Raw genomic sequence first — 21,015 nt, forward strand, 5'->3', positions numbered from 1 at the left:
GTGTGATTAGTGCGGGTCCATTAATGTTTATAAGACTATTGACGTTGGCAAGGAGTGGGGCACCATGAAGGCCTGTGAGATTACTGGCACTGTTGATGGGTGAGATACCCTTGAAGTCTATGAGACGGCTGAGTGAGACACTGTGGGCGTTTAGGAGGCTACTGATGTATCCGAAGAATTAGACATTGTTGAACTCTGAGATTATTGAGGCCATGGATTCATCACAACTGAGAAGCCACTGAAGCGTACGTCTGTTGAAACTAGCAATGTGTGTGTTGTCTTGAAAATCTGTGGGACTATTAAAGCGAGTGATATCTGAGAAGTGATGTACGTCTATGACACTGCTAAGGATGGGGAGGAGGCATACAGTCCATGACACTACTGCTGTGGTAGGAGCCATAGAAGTCAATGACACTACTAAGGCTGGCGAAGTGGTAGAAGCCGTAGAAGTCTATGACACTACGAAGGCTGGGGATATGTGTGAAGCCATAGAAGTCAGTGACACTACTAAGGCTGACGAAGTGGTAGAAGCCGTAGAAGTCTATGACACTACCAAGGCTGGGGATATGTGAGAAGCCATAGAAGTCTAAGGGGCCCATTACGATGGCGGACGGAAGCCCATCCGCACTGGTGGCGGTGGCGGAAAACGTTCATTTCCCCACTCTGGATGCGGTCATTGCGACCACCAGATACAATGGTCCAACAGAGGCCATTTTCATGTTGCAAATAGCCCTTCCCACCGCCGGGTAAAAACCACCACGTTGTGGATGGTGGAAACACAACAACGGAGAGGAAGAGCCGATACAGAACCCATCTAAACCACCGGAGCCACCATGGATACTGCGCTACTGGCCTTCCCGCTGATCTACCTACTGCACCTCTGGCAGACAAGACGCCGCTGCGCCCAACAGTAGAGGTACGTACCAAACATATTCACACATGCAACCCCTGAACAACTACAACTCCAAGCAAGCGTGGCAATACCACGATGAATGTGGCAACCTGTCAAATGCAAAGTGCGAGGCCCACCCAATCCCCATGAGTGACCCTCGGTGCCCCAGAAGGCATTTGAGGCCAATGACGAACCCTGCAGTTGCAGAGCGCGCACACTGCAATGTCAAGAAATGTACGCAGAAGGCTCCCATTTGCTGATGGCTCATTTGCATAGTGGTTGCCACACCGCAGAGGCCTGGAAGCTGCGACTGCAGCCCTGCATCATTCAATTGGGGCCAATGCGTGTCATCGCTGTGGATGCCATCTACCTCGCATGCGAACACATTCTGCATTTGCATTGGCGCCCTGCGAATTACATCACACATCACAACTCATTTGCCTAAAGTGATTGGTGCACCTCATGTGTAATGTTGTTGGGCACGAGGCCCCATGCATAGGTAGTAACCACACAGACACCGTACATGTACAGGAGAACTGGCCCAGGGCATGTGTGTCCCGCTCCGTTTGTTGGCAGGGTCACATGTCCAGTGACGCCTGTGCTGGGTGGCTGTGGGGTGGGGGGTATGGGGTGGGGGGTAAGGCAGCCCTCTGGGAGTGGCTGGTACATCAGAACAACTAGAACAGTGACCAGCTGGTCACTACACTGTGAAGGTATGAGAGAGTGTGACCTTTGAGTTAAGTCTCCACACACATGGTATGTTCAAGAAAAGGAGAGTGACATTACATAGTCAGGCCTCGTGGCCAGCATGGGCTGAAATGAGGGGAGGAGTCAAAAAGGACGAAAGTCTCTCGCACTGTACCAATGTTGTGTAATGAAACATCCAACCTATGAACATCGCTTGTATATCCCTTGACATCTGACTGGCGTCTCTTGGCCAGGGCTTCGTCTTGTGAAGGGCCAGTGATGTAGGCAGACAATCAGAGGTGTCAATTGTCTGCAAATCAGACATACTTGTAATCCTTAGCATCCCCAACATATGTACTGGGGTGGCATGCAGTCTGCCTATCTGCCTTTGCCTGTACATATTCTCACACACGTCATAGGAGTGCACATGTGGAACAAACAAACATAGCTCTGACAGACATCAACTGTCATTGTCAACCATGTGGGCATGTATACACAATCCATGTGCATTTGCCTGTCATGCAAAATCATCACACGTTTAAGCAGGACTGATCCCATAATGTCCACATGTGTCTGTCCACCGTGCTGTAATCCATGTTGAGTTGTCCAGATGACACTCACTGCACTCATTCCGTAGTGTTGTTGTGTATCGTAGGGTTAAAGTTTGCGGTCGTGCAGTGACAGCAGCTACATGCAACTCAGCACTGATGCTGGGAAACACAAGTGCTGTGTTATCTAACCACGGGGCAGCTCATCCTTGATGTAGCAGTGTACTATGTGCCACACACATCGACTTATTTGGATGTTGCAGGAGTCAGAATGTCGAGTGAGTGAAGACAAACAACGTCTGACTGCAGGTCACTTGTGCATTCCACGTGAACATGAGTCCTGTCAATGTTGAGTTTGTGTGAGTGTCTGGGTAAACTGTTCACCACATCTCATCTCCAACTCAGCTCATGCATGTGTACCCTGACAGAATACGTAGGAGGAGCCCCCCATCTTTCAACCTGTCCCCGACCAGGCAACAATGGAGGATCGCCACACACTACAAAACCTATGTGCTCAGTTGGAGCCCCATGAGAAGCCCAACAGAACAGATCCGGCTGCATCGTCTGCTGCAGTGAAGGTGATGGCTGCACTGCATTTCTTCGGCACTAAGTCTTTCCAGCACACTGTGGCCAGCGCCTGTGGGATGTCACAGCCCATGTTCAGCATGGTGTTGCGTGACGGCCTGTCAGCATTGATGCCGTACAAGGGCAGAGACGTGCACTTCCCATGGATGGATGGATTGGCAGCTGTGAAGGGGGGAGTTCTATGACCTGGGAGGCATTCCAAATGTTGTGGGAGGCGTTGGTGGTACCCACATTGCCCTCGTTCCACCACAGGCAAGAGAACACATCTATAGGAACCGCAAACACTACCACTCCTTCAACGTGCAAGTGGTATGCCAGGCAGATCAGATCATCTCACACATGTATCCTGGGTCAGCACATGACTGCTTCATCTTGCGGATCAGCATCATACCCCCGCTCACAACCCACACATGCCCAGTGACGATGACAGTGGTGAGGAAGAAGGCCTTGACCAGCGTCAACAGCTCATCGTCAACTACTTCCGTTGAGTGTAAGTTAACAATGAGCGACTATGACTGTGTCTGCGTGCCTTGCTGTTGTCTCACAAACTTTGAGAATTGTTGCAGGGATTTTGCACACATACAAGACTATGCGCAGGATTAGAGAACTAGGGCATTCAGGGACTGAGCACCCCGAAGAACCCCGAAGACAGGACACAGTTGCTATACTGCCTCAGTAGCTCTCCTACTCACTCAGAGGTATTCAAGCGCCTGTACACAAGTAGATAAGTTGAAGACTGGAAACGCTTTAAAATGTGCATTCTTTTACTACAGTGTCAAAATATGCAACATACGTGCCACAACAAGTTGAGAATGCATGAGTACAAAAATATACCATAGTGACACATCCATGTCACATGAAGCAAGATGCCATATCAATGATCCTCTCGACGAAGACCCACGAGCATCTCCCCCCACCCCTTGCTGGGAGGAGTTGTATGAGATGTCCCAGGCCTGTGGGCTTTGTCAGCAGACCCCATTACTCAGCCAATACATGGTGAAATGTACATCACATGTGCTGGGTCGCTCTCATCACTGGATAGATCACTCTCCAAGTGTGGGGCAACCATCGCGCCTCCCCATGACATCCTAAAGGCCCCCGTGTCCTCTAGCAGCTGTGACACTTTGTTGAGTCGGGGTGCTGCGGCCTGACCAGAGCAGAATGACAACAGACAATGTCCTCCGACCACGGACAGAATGTTCAGGCAGTACTCCTGGACCACGCAGAGAACAAGCTCTGAGAACACTTCTCATGTGACAGACAAATACTAATGTACTTGCAGAGGGTAAAAGGATATTGAATTAGTCACCAACCGTTCCTGTTGCAGTTAAGTAGTTACGAATCCAAGAAGGCACAGGCAGCTTCGAAGGCAATCAGTTCCAAATGACGATCCAAATCATCTTCAACAAAAAGGACCGCCATCCAATCCAGCAGAATGAAGGAACAGATGTGCTCCTCGCACCACAAGGATGAAAGGAGCCTCCCACGGCAACCTGGGAGAGGGTCGATGTAGGTTTGGCACAGGAGCCACTGCCCAAACGCACAGGCGCAGCTAGCAGCCTGTCTGACTCATTGAAAGGCATCCCATAAACGTGTATCACCGAAGCAGTGCTGGTCATGGACCAACAAAGGACTCACCCACAGCTCATGATCCAGGGCAGCAAGGGATGTGTTGGAAAGGCAGACATCCATGGCCCAGTGGAATGGGGCATCGGCGACGATAGAACACAGGTTGCATGCAGGTGAAATAGGCATAGCGGAAGGTTAGCCTATAACTGATGCATAGCACAGCTAATGGGACACATCCAAAGAGAAGCTGCTTGCGGTCACAGTACAGTTACAACTGACTGGGGTTCGCCTGGACCCCAGGACGGGCAGACATGGCGTGCGAGCACTCCTAGAACCGGCACTCAGCTGTACAGCCACAAGTAGTGATATCAAACCGCTAAATCCAGTCTGAAAATTGGAGGAATGACACCCGGTACCACTCCAAAAATAGCATGAAATGAAGGGACAAGGCCAGAGCCCACAAGTTTGAAAAAAAGTGTGCAACGGCCTTCAGTATCAGAGGCTTTCGATGATTTCTGTGTCAGTCCCCTGGAGAAAAGGTGGAGTGCCGTGTTTAGCAGTGACTGATTCGCATGGGATGGTCAAGGCACCTGGAATTCGAAGGTCTCAGGGGTGATGTGTGAGCAACTACTTGTTGAAACAGATGTCCATTGTGCCTGCACACTTATTGAAGCCTGCTTTCACTGTGGGATTGTGAGGCCACAAATGACTATCCACAATCACATATGGGGGAGTAAGTAGAACATTGCTACTGCAAGGAACGCGGCGTGCAACAGTTCCTATGCACGCGATGCCTGCCCTGTGACCGCTGCAGTTGTGCTCATTCAGGAGGAGATAACTTCGGTTGTAAAACAGATTTAGCGTGGTTATGTTGTCAGGGACTTGTGTTCATGTGGGTGAACATGCATAGATCGCACATGTCACATGAAAATCCCTGGGCAACAGTACTTTAGTGTGTGAATGCGACAATGTCACCATCGTCCACATGACAGGATGTGTTGTGATGCTGGCTCTTGTGGGCACACTGCCAAGGATTTCAATATTCTGCGCTGTGTGATCTGTGACAACTTCCCTCATGTCCATGATTATGTCATCAGGGGGATGGGAGCACACTGCTTCACCTCCCAGCACAGTTCACACCTCGGCATTCTGGTAAATGCAGTTCAGTCATAATGCTTACTTGTCATGTGACTGAGGTGTTTCACCTGAGTTGGGCAGGGAGAGGTACAGAGACCCGAGTCGATTGTGCCAGCTTCCTCAGCAGACACTGATCACCATATATCTTACCCCTACTGATGTAGGAGGGTAACACGACACACATGTGTCTAGAGATTCACAGCACTGACCTGCACCAACCTTGGGGACACACGACAACGGTAACAAAAGTAAGCATTTCAACTTAGCTGCATTTGCCAGGATGCTAAGGGCTAAACTGTGTTGGGAGGTTCTTTTGTGTGCTCCAGTCCCCCTGCTGTCCATGTTGATGGTGTTGGCCGGTGTTGTCTGTAATGCATATTGTACAGTGTTGCCTAGTGGTGTGCGTTTGCGGTTATTCCATAATATATCAATGCACTGGTATATCCTTGTGTCTTTCCAGGTTCCTTCACTCTCTAAATGGATTTTCGCTTTTACATATTCGGATACATTGCAATGTGAGTCAACATGCTACTTACTGTGATGGGAATGCTCTTGACACCAAGGCATACTGTTGTGAGTTGAGTTTATTTTGCAATGAGTCACAGGTTAGGGGTGAAGTAGAAAGTGATGGTACACGGATAGTTAGGGTAGAAGACACAATGGTAGAGTTCCAAAGTCCAACCGAACACTCCCATCTTTGTGGCAATGTGGTTTTGTATTTACAACAAAGTCAATGCTCGGTGTTACAGTGGTGACATCAGCGCTTACTCCGAGAACTGGTACGGCACGGTGCTGTGCCACGTGATCCTCCCGGGGTCTTTTTGGGATGCCCGCTATGCTGTTTGTCCTGGGGGGAATCTGCTGCATGCTCGGAGGTGTCTGAGGATTCGCTGTGATGTGACTCACCCCTCCCGGTGGCCGCTGCTGAGGTGTTGTGACTATCATCCTGGTGGCCGTGGGGGAGTGAGGGTTGGCAGTGTTTGAGCCGCAAGCATGTCCCTCAGGACACCCACAAGCTGGCCCATGTACTCCACATGATGTCCCAAGCGAGTGTCCATGGAGCTCTGCAGCCGGCGGAGCTCCCGCAGTTCTTCAAGGACCTGCCCCATCTGTCCCTGGTTCTGCTGGCATGCACCGAGGACAGTTAGCACAGTGTCCAGGGCCTCAGTCTCATTGTCCTCCTGTGGCTGTCCCTCAGTTGGCCTCACACCTGCTCTGCTGCCACGGACATGTGGCAGTGCCAGGTGCTGCCACTGCACACCGGTACCAGCATCCCCGGTCTGCCTGGTGGTATTCGCAACTGCTGGCACAGGGACAGTGCTAGTGGCAGCGTTGGTGATGGTGGAGGTGGCTGCCACACAGGTCATTGCTGCAGGAGTCCGCATTGGCAGTGCAGCTGTTGTAGGAGTCGTGGTGGTGGTGGTAGTAGGGACAGTGCTGGAGGCAGCGGTGGGGATGGTGGAGGTGGCTGCCACACAGGTCATTGCTGCAGGGGTCTGCGTTGGCAGTGCAGCTGTTGTGAGAGTCGTGGTGGTGGTGGTAGTAGGGACAGTGCTAGAGGCAGCGGTGGTGATGGTGGAGGTGGCTGCCACACAGGTCATTGCTGCAGGGGTCTGCGTTGGCAGTGCAGCTGTTGTGAGAGTCGTGGTGGTGGTGGTAGTAGGGACAGTGCTAGAGGCAGCGTTGGTGATGGTGGAGGTGGCTGCCACACAGGTCGTTGCTGCAGGGGTCTGCGTTGGCAGTGCAGCTGTTGTAGGAGTCGTGGTGGTGGTGGTAGTAGGGACAGTGCTGGAGGCAGCGTTGGTGATGGTGGAGGTGGCTGCCACACAGGTCATTGCTGCAGGAGTCCGCATTGGCAGTGCAGCTGTTGTGAGAGTCGTGGTGGTGGTGGTAGTAGGGACAGTGCTAGAGGCAGCGGTGGGGATGGTGGAGGTGGCTGCCACACAGGTCATTGCTGCAGGAGTCTGCATTGGCAGTGCAGCTGTTGTGAGAGTCGTGGTGGTGGTGGTAGTAGGGACAGTGCTAGAGGCAGCGGTGGTGATGGTGGAGGTGGCTGCCACACAGGTCGTTGCTGCAGCTGTTGTAGGAGTCGTGGTGGTGGTGGGGACAGTGCTAGAGGCAGCGGTGGTGATGGTGGAGGTGGCTGCCACACAGGTCATTGCTGCAGGAGTCCGCATTGGCAGTGCAGCTGTTGTGAGAGTCGTGGTGGTGGTGGTAGTAGGGACAGTGCTGGAGGCAGCGTTGGTGATGGTGGAGGTGGCTGCCACACAGGTCATTGCTGCAGGGGTCTGCGTTGGCAGTGCAGCTGTTGTAGGAGTCATGGTGGTGGTGGGGACAGTGCTAGAGGCAGCGGTGGTGATGGTGGAGGTGGCTGCCACACAGGTCGTTGCTGCAGCTGTTGTAGGAGTCATGGTGGTGGTGGGGACAGTGCTGTCCTGGGCACGCCAGAAGGGTCAGGTCGGTCCTCCTCATCCGAAAAGACCAGGGAGTCTGCATCTGAGGGTTCACCTTCCTGGGGTGGAGACCGGCTTGGCTTGTCCATGTCATCGTCGCCTGCTGTTGCTGGCGAGTCATCTGTTGAAGAGAGGTTATATTGTCAGCATGTTCAGTACACAGCACAACTTTGATGTTCATGTTTAGCACATTTCATTTGAGATGACCTTACTTTTTACCTTGGCATCACTATGCATTCATCACAGTTTGTCAGCAGTCGAACGTGATGTAGAGGTACATGCATTGATCATTAACGATGTGTCATGGCTTTAAGAAACAAAATCATATGTATAGATATTGTATTTCCAAGGACATGTCCTCTGGTACCAACTTGTTGCTCATGCGATTCAGGTCATGCTTGGACATTTGTGTCTTTTCTATGAGTATCTGACTACGATGCCGCAACTTCATGATTTGTGTTTTGCTTCTGTACTTACCTCCTGTGGTCTGTGAGGTTGGACAGAGTTTCCGTGCATGTGTAGTGTTGACCCGAGTCTTTCTGCTTTCAGGTAATGGGACTTGCACATTGGCTCTTTGTGATCGCGTTCTTGTATGTTGCTTTGCAGTTACATGTGACTTCATCACTGACACTGTCAATCATGTGGCCTCTCGATGGTGTTAGCTGTATGTGCACTGCCTACAACTTATGGGGGGTTGCAGAGTTGGCTACCAAGTGCGGGATGTGGGGGTCATTTGACTCCATGCTGTCTGTGAGGGAAAACATAGGGCCTTGTGAGAGTTTTGGTCTTGCTGTCAGGGCTCAACAATCCCCTCCCCAGTGAGATGGCTACCTACCTGTTAGGAGGCACTGTCGACGGGGTAGCTGACACATGCTGTGGGGTGGGGAAGGTGGGCTATGCTGTCTGTGAGAGAAGACAGAGGGCCTTTATTGAATGGCACCTTCAAAGCACTACATTTCCCATGATCCTGCTCTCCTGGGCAGGAAGTACCAACATCAAGAAAATACACCGAACCTCTATAAATAGGGGCAGTCCAACCAACATGCCTCTTTTCTTGCTGCCTGAGTTAAGTATGTGTTGCACCTATGTACTGTGTTCTGTAGTGCTTGCACACTGTAATTTGTTTAATAAATATTTAAAATGTGTTAAGAAGCTGTTTATAGCATTGCTTTGTTTTACTGATTGTTTGCCTTGAGGGCCACATGTTTAGAGGGAGTCAATTCCTTACACTAAGTGCAAGTTTGTTTTTTCAGCTTCGGAAACCAGAGTCTTCTATTTAAATGCCTAACGCTCGCTCAACAAGTGAGGAAGGGCTGTTTGGGCTTAAAGAGCCTACCTCTTAGACTCTGCCTCTCGAGGTCCACAGCCTCGAGGCCTGGTTCCTCAGACGGTGGCTGTAGCCAGTGTTGGGGTTGATTTGAATGCACTGATGTATCATGGTCTCAGGATATATCTGCAGTTCTTTCGGCTACGGCAAGCGTGCAGGATCAAATCTCTTCCATTTGTTCTCCCTCTGCTCCTTGGTCCTTTACCAAGCTGATAAAACCAGTTGTGGCAGCTCCATGGTCCCCAGGGCTGAGGATGTTGGTGGTAATGGATAACATGATATTCCTAGACCAGGAAAAGAATCTCTTGCTCAAGCAAGTACAGATGGCCATAAAATGAATCCAGTCTACAGGTTTTATCGTAAATGTGGAGAAATCAGATTTGGAACCGTAAAAAAGGATGGAGTGTTTTGTGCTCTTATTAGACTCAGACAAAGATACTCCCAGAGGCAAAGATAAAGGTAATAAAGAGTTGAACTGATATTGTCTCAGCGGCAGGTTTAACTCCGACAGTTGGTGAGGCTGGTGAGCCTTTTTTCACCCTTGATTCAGGAGTTCTTTCCAGGGCTGAAAAAACACACGAAATCCTCGGGTCTAAAGTGCCAGAATAGCGCTAAGAGAGACAAAAGCGATGATACCCTGTTACTAGTGGGGGAGTCCTTAAATTAGGACGAAATCCCATCACCCACCAAGGTGGCATGCTTCATCACCCGGGTTTCTCCTCTTGTCGGATAGGAGACACTGTGAGGGAGGAGCTCAGGGAAGTTTTAAATTCCTACTCTGAGAAGGATATATTAAATTATTATTATTTTATTATGGAATTTTGTAAAGCGCATGGTTACGCGCCCCGGCGTGTCCCCGCGCTGAGTGAGAAGTAAGAAGTGGCCAGAACAGGGAGGTTACATCAGTACTGAGCAAAAAGGTGAGTTTTTAGAGCTCTGCGGAACTTGGCCTCAGAAGGTTCGAGGCACAGCTCCATCGGAAGCATATTCCAGCTCTTGGCTGCAAGAAGCCTGAAAGATCTGCCCCCCATTCGAGCTTTATGAATTTTGGCGACGACTACCAGTCCGGTGCCAGAGGATCTGAGCATCCGTTCCAGTCTGTAGGGGGTGATGAGGCTGTGTAGGGGAACGGGCGCCCTGCCCCCGATAATGCGGTGACACATGCATAGTGCTTTGAAGGTAATCCTTACTCTGATCGGAAGCCAGTGTAAGGACTTCAAAGCAGCTTTAGAGGCCGTTCTCCTAGGAAGCCTCAGCACCAGCCGGGCTGTGGCATTTTGAAGTACCTGGAGACGATTGAGGCTTCTAGCTGTTATTCCCAGATAGAGGAGGTTAGAGTAATCGAGTCTAGATGTGACCAAGGCATGCACCAGAGTCTGCCTGGCACTAACTGGAAGTAGGTCCAGGATCTTCCTTAGACTCTTGAGTATACCGAAGCACATTCCGACAACCCGATTAATCTGGGGAGCAAATGACAGGTCGGAGTCAAACATCACCCCAAGATTTCTGGCCTGTTGACAAGGCACTGGAGTGGAGCCCAGGCATGCTGGCCACCATGCCGAGGACCACACGTTCGGACCACCTCCCACCACGAGCACTTCAGTTTTGGACCCATTCAGCTTCAGGCAGTTGTTAGACATCCAGGATGCAAGCTCCTGCATGCAAGCACTGAAGCTGGATGCCGCAACATCAGGTGCCCGTGACAGCGAGATGACCAGCTGTGTGTCATCGGCATATGACACTAGTTGGATGCCATGACTTTCCACAATGGTGGCCACAGGGGAGGCATATAGGTTAAACAGGGTGGGGCTCAGGGCGGAGCCCTGGGGAACCGCTTGATCAAGATTGAACACACGAGAGTAGTGTTCTCCCTGTCTGACCTGAAAACCCCTATCGGTCAGGAAAGATTGGATCCACCTCAGCGCTGACCCAGTGACTCCACCTTTGTTGAGACACTGTAGCAATGTGAAATGTGCTACAGTGTCAAAGGCTGCACTTAGGTCAAGTAGAATGAGGGCCATAGTATGCCCCTCATCTACCCCTTGCCTGATGGTCTCAGTGGCCATGAGCAGCGCAGACTCCGTGGAGTGGCGTGCACGAAAGCCAAACTGAGTTGGATGGAGCAGGTTGGCTTTCTCCACAAATGCCATAAGTTGAAGATTTGCCACCTTTTCTGCTACTTTGGCCAGGTAGGGGAGGAGTGAGATAGGATGGAGATTAAATCCTAGAGATGTGAAGCACTAAACTGGTTGGGTAATGGGCGCAGTGCATTCAAAATAAATTTCAAAACGTGAGGTAAGTGATGCTAAAACTAACTACTAGGAGCGAAAAAAACTTTATTGGCTCGTTCCTAGTGTCTGGGTTAAAAACAGTGCACCTGCAGTATGGGAAAGATTGTAACTGCATGTGACAGATGAGCCAGGTCTACATGTTTCGGCCTAATCGACCCACAAAGGTGTCACGGCCTTCATCATGACCTATAAACAAAGTGCTACTGCGATGAACTAAGTGAGAAAGTGACAGGTAATAAATACAAAACCAGTAATCCCACTTTTGGTCAACTCGATTTGCTGGTTTTACCTGTAGGAAACAGAAGCAACAGGAGAAATCAAATGCATGTATAAGAACATTTGTAGAGCGTGTGAGTCAATTTCCTCATCACTGGCCTGCTGCCATAGTGAAATTATTAAGGAAAGGTCAAACATTGTCTTACCCATTGTTTACGGATAAGAGGCGTCACCTCAGCCTGGCAACAGCTCAGGGAAGAGGCACCGCTCTGAAATAAGGATGTTTAAAAGTGTCAGAACAATATAGCAATATTAAGTCAGACACAACTCCCATCGTGCATGCAAATTAGAGAAAACTGTTCACAGTATCAAACAGGGCACAGAAGTGCCAATTAGTATACTTTTAGTAGTGGGATGCGTTCATAGTGTGTTATGGGCAATACGCCTTGTCTGAAGATGTAATCCTAATGCAAGGTAATGGTTTGCTTGGTTAGTTAAATTGTCACAAAACGCACCTCTATATATGAGACAACATGTCTGGAGCATTGTCATTCAGAATCACCTGGATATAATATACCCCCATCAGGGGCTGCGTCTCCCAATCATGATGGTGCATACAAATCTATTGAGAGAGCGGCAATGCGCAATGGTCGCGTCATGCTATCCGGAAGAATGGCTCCAACCGGCACATGCCGCCGTGTCAGCGAAAACCAACTGGCGGTGCAGTGACCACTGGTCTCTAAGCTTCCCTTGGACTCCCGCCGCCCTTTTGTGTCACTGATCTGTCCAGGGCACCTTTGTTACAGGGCTGTCCAGCAGCTAAAGATCAGACATTTACAGAGGGGTATAGAATTCTCAGAGATGGTTCTCTTAGACATGGAGGCAAAAGAGGAAATAAACTTATGGCAATGACATCTAGGCACATGGATCCTTCCCACCTTCTTCCAACCTTTCCCTAGATCTGCTATTAGAATCAGATGCAAGTCTCCGGGGTTGATGAGCCAAGTGGGGCACCTTCTCGGCTGGAGGAATATGGTCCAGGCGGGAGTTGTCAGTCGGTACAATTGTTCAGAGCTTCTTGCAGGCTCTTTTGTAGTTCAGAGTCTGTTAAAAGGCACGGTAAAGTGTTCAGTCAACCTACATATGGACAATCTGAGAGCAGTCAGCTGTCTAAACGGATTGGAGGGTGCAAGGCCCAGACCTCTATCAGAGCTGGCCGTGGCACCCTAGGAGTTTTTTCACAGCCAGGTGTTATCTCTAAAAGAAGAATGTCTTCCAGGGCCATTCAGTTTGGTAGCAGACTGGTATTCGAGAAGCCTCTCCAGTACCAGCGACGGGTGTCTGAGTGGGCAGATGTTCAATACTCCAAGCATGGTTGGGGTCTACGTTGACCTGTTTGCCTCCAGACTAATGGCTTCGGGTCGGAGATATTTCAGTTGGATGCTGGATCTAAAGCTTTATCAACAGATGCTTTTCTTTGCAATTGGTCCAGTCTCAGTCACTATGCTCTCCATCTTTCATCATGATGCCCAGGTGTGTGGAACAGGTGTGCAGGCAGCTGTTGAGGGTAGTTCTGCTGGCACCACTCTGGACGGCACAGCCTTGGAATCCTTCCGTCCTGAGCTCGCAGCAGATTACCCAATGCGCCTGCCCGGTATTCTCATAATGTTCAGGGGTCCTATGGGGCAATATAACAAGGTTCTTCTGGGGGCGCAACCAGGCATTGGTGGCATTTCCTGACTTTGCCCAAATTCATAGATTCCATAGAACCAACTCAGCCAGAAATAAATGGAGTCAAAGTCACCAGAGGCTTTTTACTGAGAGTAGATTTGGCTGTCGTACTGCGCTTAAGGTTATAACTGAGCACCTCTGTATCCGTAGAATAATGTGGTGGCCTGACACCCGTCTGGTGAATCTCACTTCACCAGGAGCTACACTGGGGCAGAAATCAACTCTGCTTTGGAGCCCATCACACGGGCCAGGGGCAGTTTAGCAGGTATCAGTCCTCAGCAGAGGTCGAACGTCTACAGCTTGTGAAAGAAAAGAATGGAGACGCCCTTCCAAATAAATACACATGAAGCTATCAGACACAATGCAAAGCATGGTAGATTGTCTTGTGAATGCTAGCATTCTAACTAAGAGAGGGGTGTACCAACATTCTCCCCAAAAGAGGGGTGTAACAACATTCTCCGATAGAGAGGGGTGTACCAACATTCTCCCCAAGAGAGGGGTGTACCAACATTCTCCCCAAGAGAGGGGTGTACCAACATTCTCCAAAAGAGAGGGGTGGACCAACAACCTCCCCAAGATAGGGGTGTACCAACATTCTCCGATAGAGAGGGGTGTACCAACATTCTCCCAAGAGAGGTGTGTTCCAACATTCTCCGATAGAGAGGGGTGTACCAACATTCTCCCCAAGAGAGGGGTGTACCAACATTCTCCCCAAGAGAGGGGCGTACCAACATTCTCCCCAAGAGAGGGGTGTACCAACACTCTCTGAAAGAGAGGGGTGTACCAACATTTTCCCCAAGAGAGGGCTGTACCAACATCTCCCCAAGAGAGGGGTGTACCGACAACTCCCCAAGAGAGGGGTGTACCAACATTCTCCCCAAGAGAGGGGTGTACCAACCTTCTCCCCAAGAGAGGAGTGTACCTTCTTCCCAAGAGAGGGATGTACCAACATTCTCCGATAGAGAGGGGTGTACCAACATTCTCCCCAAGAGAGGGGTGTACCAACATTCTCCAAAAGAGAGGGGTGTACCAACATTCTCCCCAAGAGAGGGGTGTACCAACATTCTCCAAAAGAGAGGGGTGTACCAACATTCTCCCCAAGAGAGGTGTGTTCCAACATTCTCCGATAGAGAGGGGTGTACCAACATTCTCCCCAAGAGAGGGGTGTACCAACATTCTCCCCAAGAGAGGGGCGTCCCAACATTCTCCCCAAGAGAGGGGTGTACCAACACTCTCTGAAAGAGAGGGGTGTACCAACATTTTTTCCAAGAGAGGGCTGTACCAACATCTCCCCAAGAGAGGGGTGTACTGACAACTCCCCAAGAGAGGGGTGTACCAACATTCTCCCCAAGAGAGGGGTGTACCACCTTCTCCCCAAGAGAGGAGTGTACCTTCTTCCCAAGCGAGGGATGTACCAACATTCTCCCTAAAAGAGAGGGGTGTGCCAACATTCTCCACAAGAGAGGGGTGTACCAACATTCTCCCCAAGAGAGAGGTGTACCAACATTCTACGATCAAGAGGGGTGTTCCAACACTCTCTGAGAGGGGTGTACCAACATTCTCCCCAAGAGAGGGGTGTACCAACATCTCCCCAAGAGAGGGGTGTACCGACATCTTCCCAAGAGAGGGGTGTAACAACATTCTCCCCAAGAGAGGAGTGTACCTTCTTCCCAAGAGATGGGTGTACCAACATTCTCCACAAGAGAGGAATGTACCAACATTCTCCTCAAGAGAGGGGTGTACCAACATTCTCCCCAAAAGAAGGTGTACCAACATTTTACGATAGAGAGGGGTGTACCAACATTCTCCCTAAGAGAGGAGTGTACCAACATCTCCCCAAGAGAGGGGTCTATCGACATTCTTCCCAAGAGAGGAGCGTACCAACATTCTCCCCAAGAGAGTTATATACCAACATTCTCCCCAAGAGAGGGATTTATCAATATGTTCCCCAAGAGAGGGGCGTACCAACATTCTCCCAAGAGAGGGATGTACCAACATTCTCCTCAAGAGAGGGGTGTACCAACATTCTCCCCAAGAGAAGGTGTACCAACATTTTACGATAGAGAGGGGTGTACCAACATTCTCCCTAAGAGAGGAGTGTACCAACATCTCCCCAAGAGAGGGGTCTATCGACATTCTTCCCAAGAGAGGAGCGTACCAACATTCTCCCCAAGAGAGTTATATACCAACATTCTCCCCAAGAGAGGGATTTATCAATATGTTCCCCAAGAGAGGGGCGTACCAACATTCTCCCAAGAGAGGGATGTATCAACGTTCTCCCACAGAGAGGGGTTTACCATCATTCTCCCCAAGAGAGGGATGTGCCAACATTTTCCGAAAGAGAAGGATGTATCAACATTTTCCCCAAGAGAGGGGTGTACCGACATTTTCCCCAAGAGAGAGATGTACCAACATTCTGCTCAAGAGAGGGATATACCAACATTCTTCTCAAGAGAGGGATGTATCAACATTCTCACACAGAGAGGGGTGTACCAACATTCTGCCCAAGAGAGGGATGTGCCAACATTCTCCGAAAGAGAAGGATGTATCAACATTCTCCCCAAGAGAGGGGTGTACCGACATTTTCCCCAAGAGAGTGGTGTACCAACATTCTCCCCAAGAGGGATGTACCAAAATTCTCCCAAAGAGAGGGGTGTGCCAACATTCTCCCAAAGAGAGGGATGTATCAACATTCTCCCAAAGAGAGGGGTGTACCAACATTCTCCCCAAGAGAGGGGTGTACCAACATCTCCCCAAGAGAGGAGTGCACTGACATTCTTTCCAAGAGTGGGGTGTACCAACATTCTCCCCAAGAGAGGAATGTACCAACATTCTGCAAAAGTGAGGGGGTACCAATATTCTCCCCAAGAGAGGGGCGTACCAACATTCTCCCCAAGAGAGGGATGTATCAACATTCTCCCCAAGAGAGGGATGTACCGACATTCTCCCCAAGAGAGGGATGTATCAACGTTCTTCCAAAGAGAGGGGTGTACAGACATTCTATGAAAGACAAGGATGTGCCAACATTCTCCGAAAGAGAGGGGTGTACCATCATTCTCCCCAAGAGAGGGATGTACCAACATTCTCCCCAAGCGAGGGATGTATCAACATTCTCCCCAAAAGAGGGGCATACCAACATGCTCCCCAGAGAGGGATGTACCAACATTCTCCCCAAGAGAGGGGCGTACCAACATTCAACCCAAGAGAGGGATGCATCAATGTACTCCCCAAGAGAGGGGTGTACCAATATTCTCCCAACAAGAGGGATGTATCAACGTTCTCCCAAGAGAGGGGTGTACCAACATCTCCCCAAGAGAGGAGTGCACTGACATTCTTTCCAAGAGTGGGGTGTACCAACATTCTCCCCAAGAGAGGAATGTACCAACATTCTGCAAAAGTGAGGGGGTACCAATATTCTCCCCAAGAGAGGGGCGTACCAACATTCTCCCCAAGAGAGGGATGTATCAACATTCTCCCCAAGAGAGGGATGTACCGACATTCTCCCCAAGAGAGGGATGTATCAACGTTCTTCCAAAGAGAGGGGTGTACAGACATTCTATGAAAGACAAGGATGTACCAACATTCTCCGAAAGAGAGGGGTGTACCATCATTCTCCCCAAGAGAGGGATGTACCAACATTCTCCCCAAGCGAGGGATGTATCAACATTCTCCCCAAAAGAGGGGCATACCAACATGCTCCCCAGAGAGGGATGTACCAACATTCTCCCCAAGAGAGGGGCGTACCAACATTCAACCCAAGAGAGGGATGCATCAATGTACTCCCCAAGAGAGGGGTGTACCAATATTCTCCCAACAAGAGGGATGTATCAACGTTCTCCCAAGAGAGGGGTGTACCAACATTCTCCCCAAGAGAGGGGTGTACCAACATTCTCCCAAAGAGAGGGGTGTACCAACATTCTCCCCAAGAGAGGGATGTATTAACATCCTCTGAAAGAGAAGAATGTACCAACATTCTCCCCAAGACAGTGATGTACCTGCATTCTCCAAAAGAAAGGGGTGTACCATCATTATCCCTAAGAGAGGGATGTATCAACGTTCTCCCCAAGAGAGGGGTGTACCAACATTTTCCCCAAGAGAGGGATGTATCAACATTCTCAGAAAGAGAAGGATGTACTAACCTTCTCCCCAAGAGAGAGGCATACTAACATGCTCCCCAAGAGAAGAATGTACCAACATTCTTCCCAAGAGAGGGGTGTTCCAACATTCTCCCCAAATGTGGAAATAGCACATGCCATCCTGTTTACAGCCGGGGCAGCAGTGAACAGAGTCACCCCTGCCATCCTGTCGATCCCTACTATCTCCTGTGTGGCTTGCTTTGGAACAAGGAGCGCACGTGGTCGCCTATCTCCTTCCCAATCGGTACCCCCACAATCCCCTCTCCACCACAGCCAGGGGGGTAGGAGGGCATTAGGCCGCACCTCCCCTTCTTGCCCCCTCCACCAAATGCCCTCCTCTCCCCACAGCCAAGAGCGCACCAGTACCCCCCCACCAGGGCCAGGAGGGCACCAGCCCTACCCTCCCACCAGGGCCAGGAGGGCACCACCCCTCCCTTACCACCAGGGTAGGAGGACACCAGTTCCTCCTTCCACCAGGGCCAGGAGGGCACCAACCCTCCCCACCAGAGCCAGGAGGGCACCATCCCCACCCTCCCCACCAGGGCCAGGAGGGCACCACCACCTCCCCACCAGGCCCAGGAGGGCACCAGTCCCCCCTCCTACCAGGGTCAGGAGGACACCAGCCCTCCCCCTCCCCACCAGGACAGGAGGGCACCAGCCCCCCCTACCCACCAGAGCCAAGAGGACACTACCCCACCCCCCACCAGGGCCAGGAGGGCACCAGTCCCCCCATCCCCACCAGGGCTAGGAGGGCACCAGCCATCCCCCCTGCCCCGCTCCCCACCAGGGCCTGTAGGGCACCCCCCACACCTCCACCAGGGCCAGGAGGGCACCAGTCCCCCCCTCACCAGGGCCAGGAGGGCACCAGTCCCTCCCTCACCAGGGCCAGGAGGGCACCAGTTCCCCCTCTCCCCACCAAGGCCAGGAGGGCACCGGTCCCCCTCCCCACCAGGGCCAGGAGGGCACCAGTCCCCCCTTCTCACCACCAGGGCCAAGAGGGCACAAGTCCCCCCCAACCAGGGCAAGCAGGAAACCAGTTCCCCCCTTATCAGGGCCAGGAGGGCACTAATCCCCCTCCCCACCAGGGCCAGGAGGGCACCACCCCTTCCCCTCCATCAGGGCCAGGAGGGCACCAGTACCCCCTCCCACCAGGGCCAGGAGAGCACCAGTCCCCCCTCCCACCAGGGCCAGGAGGGCGCCAGGCCTGTATCCCATACCAGGCGCGTGCTGTACGGCGGCCCAGGGGGCATCAGTTGCAGTTTTTGTGCTGTATCAGTTGTCAGGATGCATTTCATATTTCCCCCCAGCGGTATCCATAGCAGCAGTCCACCCAGGGCCCATCTGCTGTCCTGGGGTGACCCCTCCGGACAGCAGCCTGCTCCAGGGTGAGGTACAGAGACAAGCCGGCTCCTCTGGGGCGCTATCCTCGCATGAGCTGCATCTGGGAGCGCTTTACTCTATACATGGGCTGGTTCTGGTTTAGTTTAGTGATTTGTTTAGCGCACACATGAAACGGTGGATTGGGAAACACTCCTCCTCTGGTCCCGTTCCAAGACATGATCTCATGCGCGCTCATCTGTGTCCAACAGAAATTCGGATTACAGCAGTCCAGGAGCAGCTGGAAGGGCTGTGAAACATGCCTTCCAGGCTCTCTCAAGTATCCCGGCTCCATGTGTAAGTGACTCCTCCGCTCCAGGCTCTCGCTGTGGATTCTGGGACTTGTAGTCCTGTTTATTGAATTACGAAATCGGGACTACAAGTACCAGAATGCAAAGGAAAACATGGAGAGGATCAGCTATTCGCGTGTAGAACAAGGGCCTAGTTACTCACCGGTAATCTTCATTATTCCGAGTATAGTCTATCACGCCACATGAGTTCCCGTCCCTCCCTGTGTTGCTATCGGCTCCGTGTTTATGCTTGGTAGTTCTTAGGCTGAGGGTTGGGACGGCCCTCCTCTTATAGAGGTCAAGGGTGATAGGGGTCGGCCATGTTGGGTGGGGATGGGAGGCATGGGAGGCTAACTTTTGCTTTGGAGGGTTCTGGTGTGGAGCTGAAGCTCACTTTGTTACTCATGTGGCGAGGAAGACTATACTCGGAGTACTGAAGATTACTGGTAAGTAACCTGGTCAAGAGTGGAGATGGCTGTAAACAAAGACGAGAGTGGAGATGGTTGTAAACAAACAGACAAGAGTGGGGATGGCTGTCAACAGAGGAGAGTGGAGATGGCTGTAAACAAACAGACAGGAGTGGAGATGGCTGTAAATAAACAGATGAGAGTGGGGATGGCTGTAAACATACAAGAGTGGAGATGGCTGTAAACAAACAGAAGAGAGTGGAGATGGGTGTAAACAAACAGAAGAGAGTGGAGATGTCTGTAAATAAACAGATGAGAGTGGGGATGGCTGTAAACATACAAGAATGGAGATGGCTGTAAACAGACAGACAAGAGTGTAGGTGGCTGTAAACAGAGGAGAGTGGAGATGGCTGTAAACAAATAGATGAGAGTGGAGATGGCTGTAAACAGATGAGAGTGAAGCTTGAGTTGTCAATGATATCAAAGAGGCTCTCAGTGGAAAAACAACCACTGTTCACATTTTACCCGTATATAATTTAATGTTTTTGTTACATGGCAGAAAAATATTCATCCCAGGAATTTCACAGCCAAGCAGGGGCAGAGGAACTATGGGGTGGGGGTGGGGGGAAACTCGCAGGGGCGAAGGACCCACGAGGGCGGGAAGCACACGTGGTTCATTCTTTCTGTCCCAATTGAAACACCTGTTGGCTAAGCCAGTAGGTCGGGCCTCGGCAGACCTACACTTTTTTATTTACTTGTTTTCTTTACATACATATGCAATGAAATTAAAAATTCTTACATTTATAAAAAGCAAAAATATTGCCATTTAAAGGTGGTCTGCATATTTTTTTTTAAAGTGCGTGAATATTGACACATTATGCAAAAATGAAAGCAGTCCTGGCACTGAGTTAAGAACCTTCTAGACGGAGGCTTCTAAATGTTTTAGATCCACAACTACTTTTAGAACAAACTTTCGTGACCCTCCTGCCTTTAGTGCGCATGAGGCGGGCGATTTTTTTAATGTAACTAAAGCATTGTGTGGCAGCGCACTGGCATTTGTAGAAAGCACATTTTCCATTCAAAGGGCCATTAAATTTGCACAGACATAAACATTTACAGATAAAACCATATAGTACACAAATCATAATGTGTGTAAATCCGGGTTCTGTGAAGATTTATAATTTGTGCTTCAGTAAGTAAGTGTCTTGATTCACGTGGATCATATTAAAATCTATCACATTCAAGAATTATAAAATAATTATGGATTCCTAACTGCTGGATGCACGCAGTTAATTTAGCTGTATTTACATTTTGTTGTGTTTTGTAACCAATAACATCCCGCATTGTCACGTAATTCCCTTTAAAGACT

The 21,015-nt window shown here is 50.4% G+C and overlaps 1 protein-coding gene across 1 annotated transcript in view; it reads right to left on the bottom strand.

Annotated features, from left to right (window-relative positions):
* Positions 1–5,985: 5,985 nt before the first annotated feature.
* The window catches only part of LOC146799825 (uncharacterized), a 108,662-nt gene continuing 93,632 nt past the window's right edge, over positions 5,986–21,015 (bottom strand). The window contains exon 2 of the mRNA XM_085624018.1: positions 5,986–7,992. Within this exon, the coding sequence (XP_085480144.1) occupies positions 6,360–7,829 (1,470 nt within the window). The 5' untranslated portion in view covers positions 7,830–7,992 and the 3' untranslated portion in view covers positions 5,986–6,359. The remainder of the gene's footprint in view (positions 7,993–21,015) is intronic.

The sequence above is a fragment of the Triturus cristatus genome, chromosome 8, assembly GCF_964204655.1.
Source record: "Triturus cristatus chromosome 8, aTriCri1.1, whole genome shotgun sequence".
Lineage (NCBI taxonomy): Eukaryota > Metazoa > Chordata > Amphibia > Caudata > Salamandridae > Triturus > Triturus cristatus.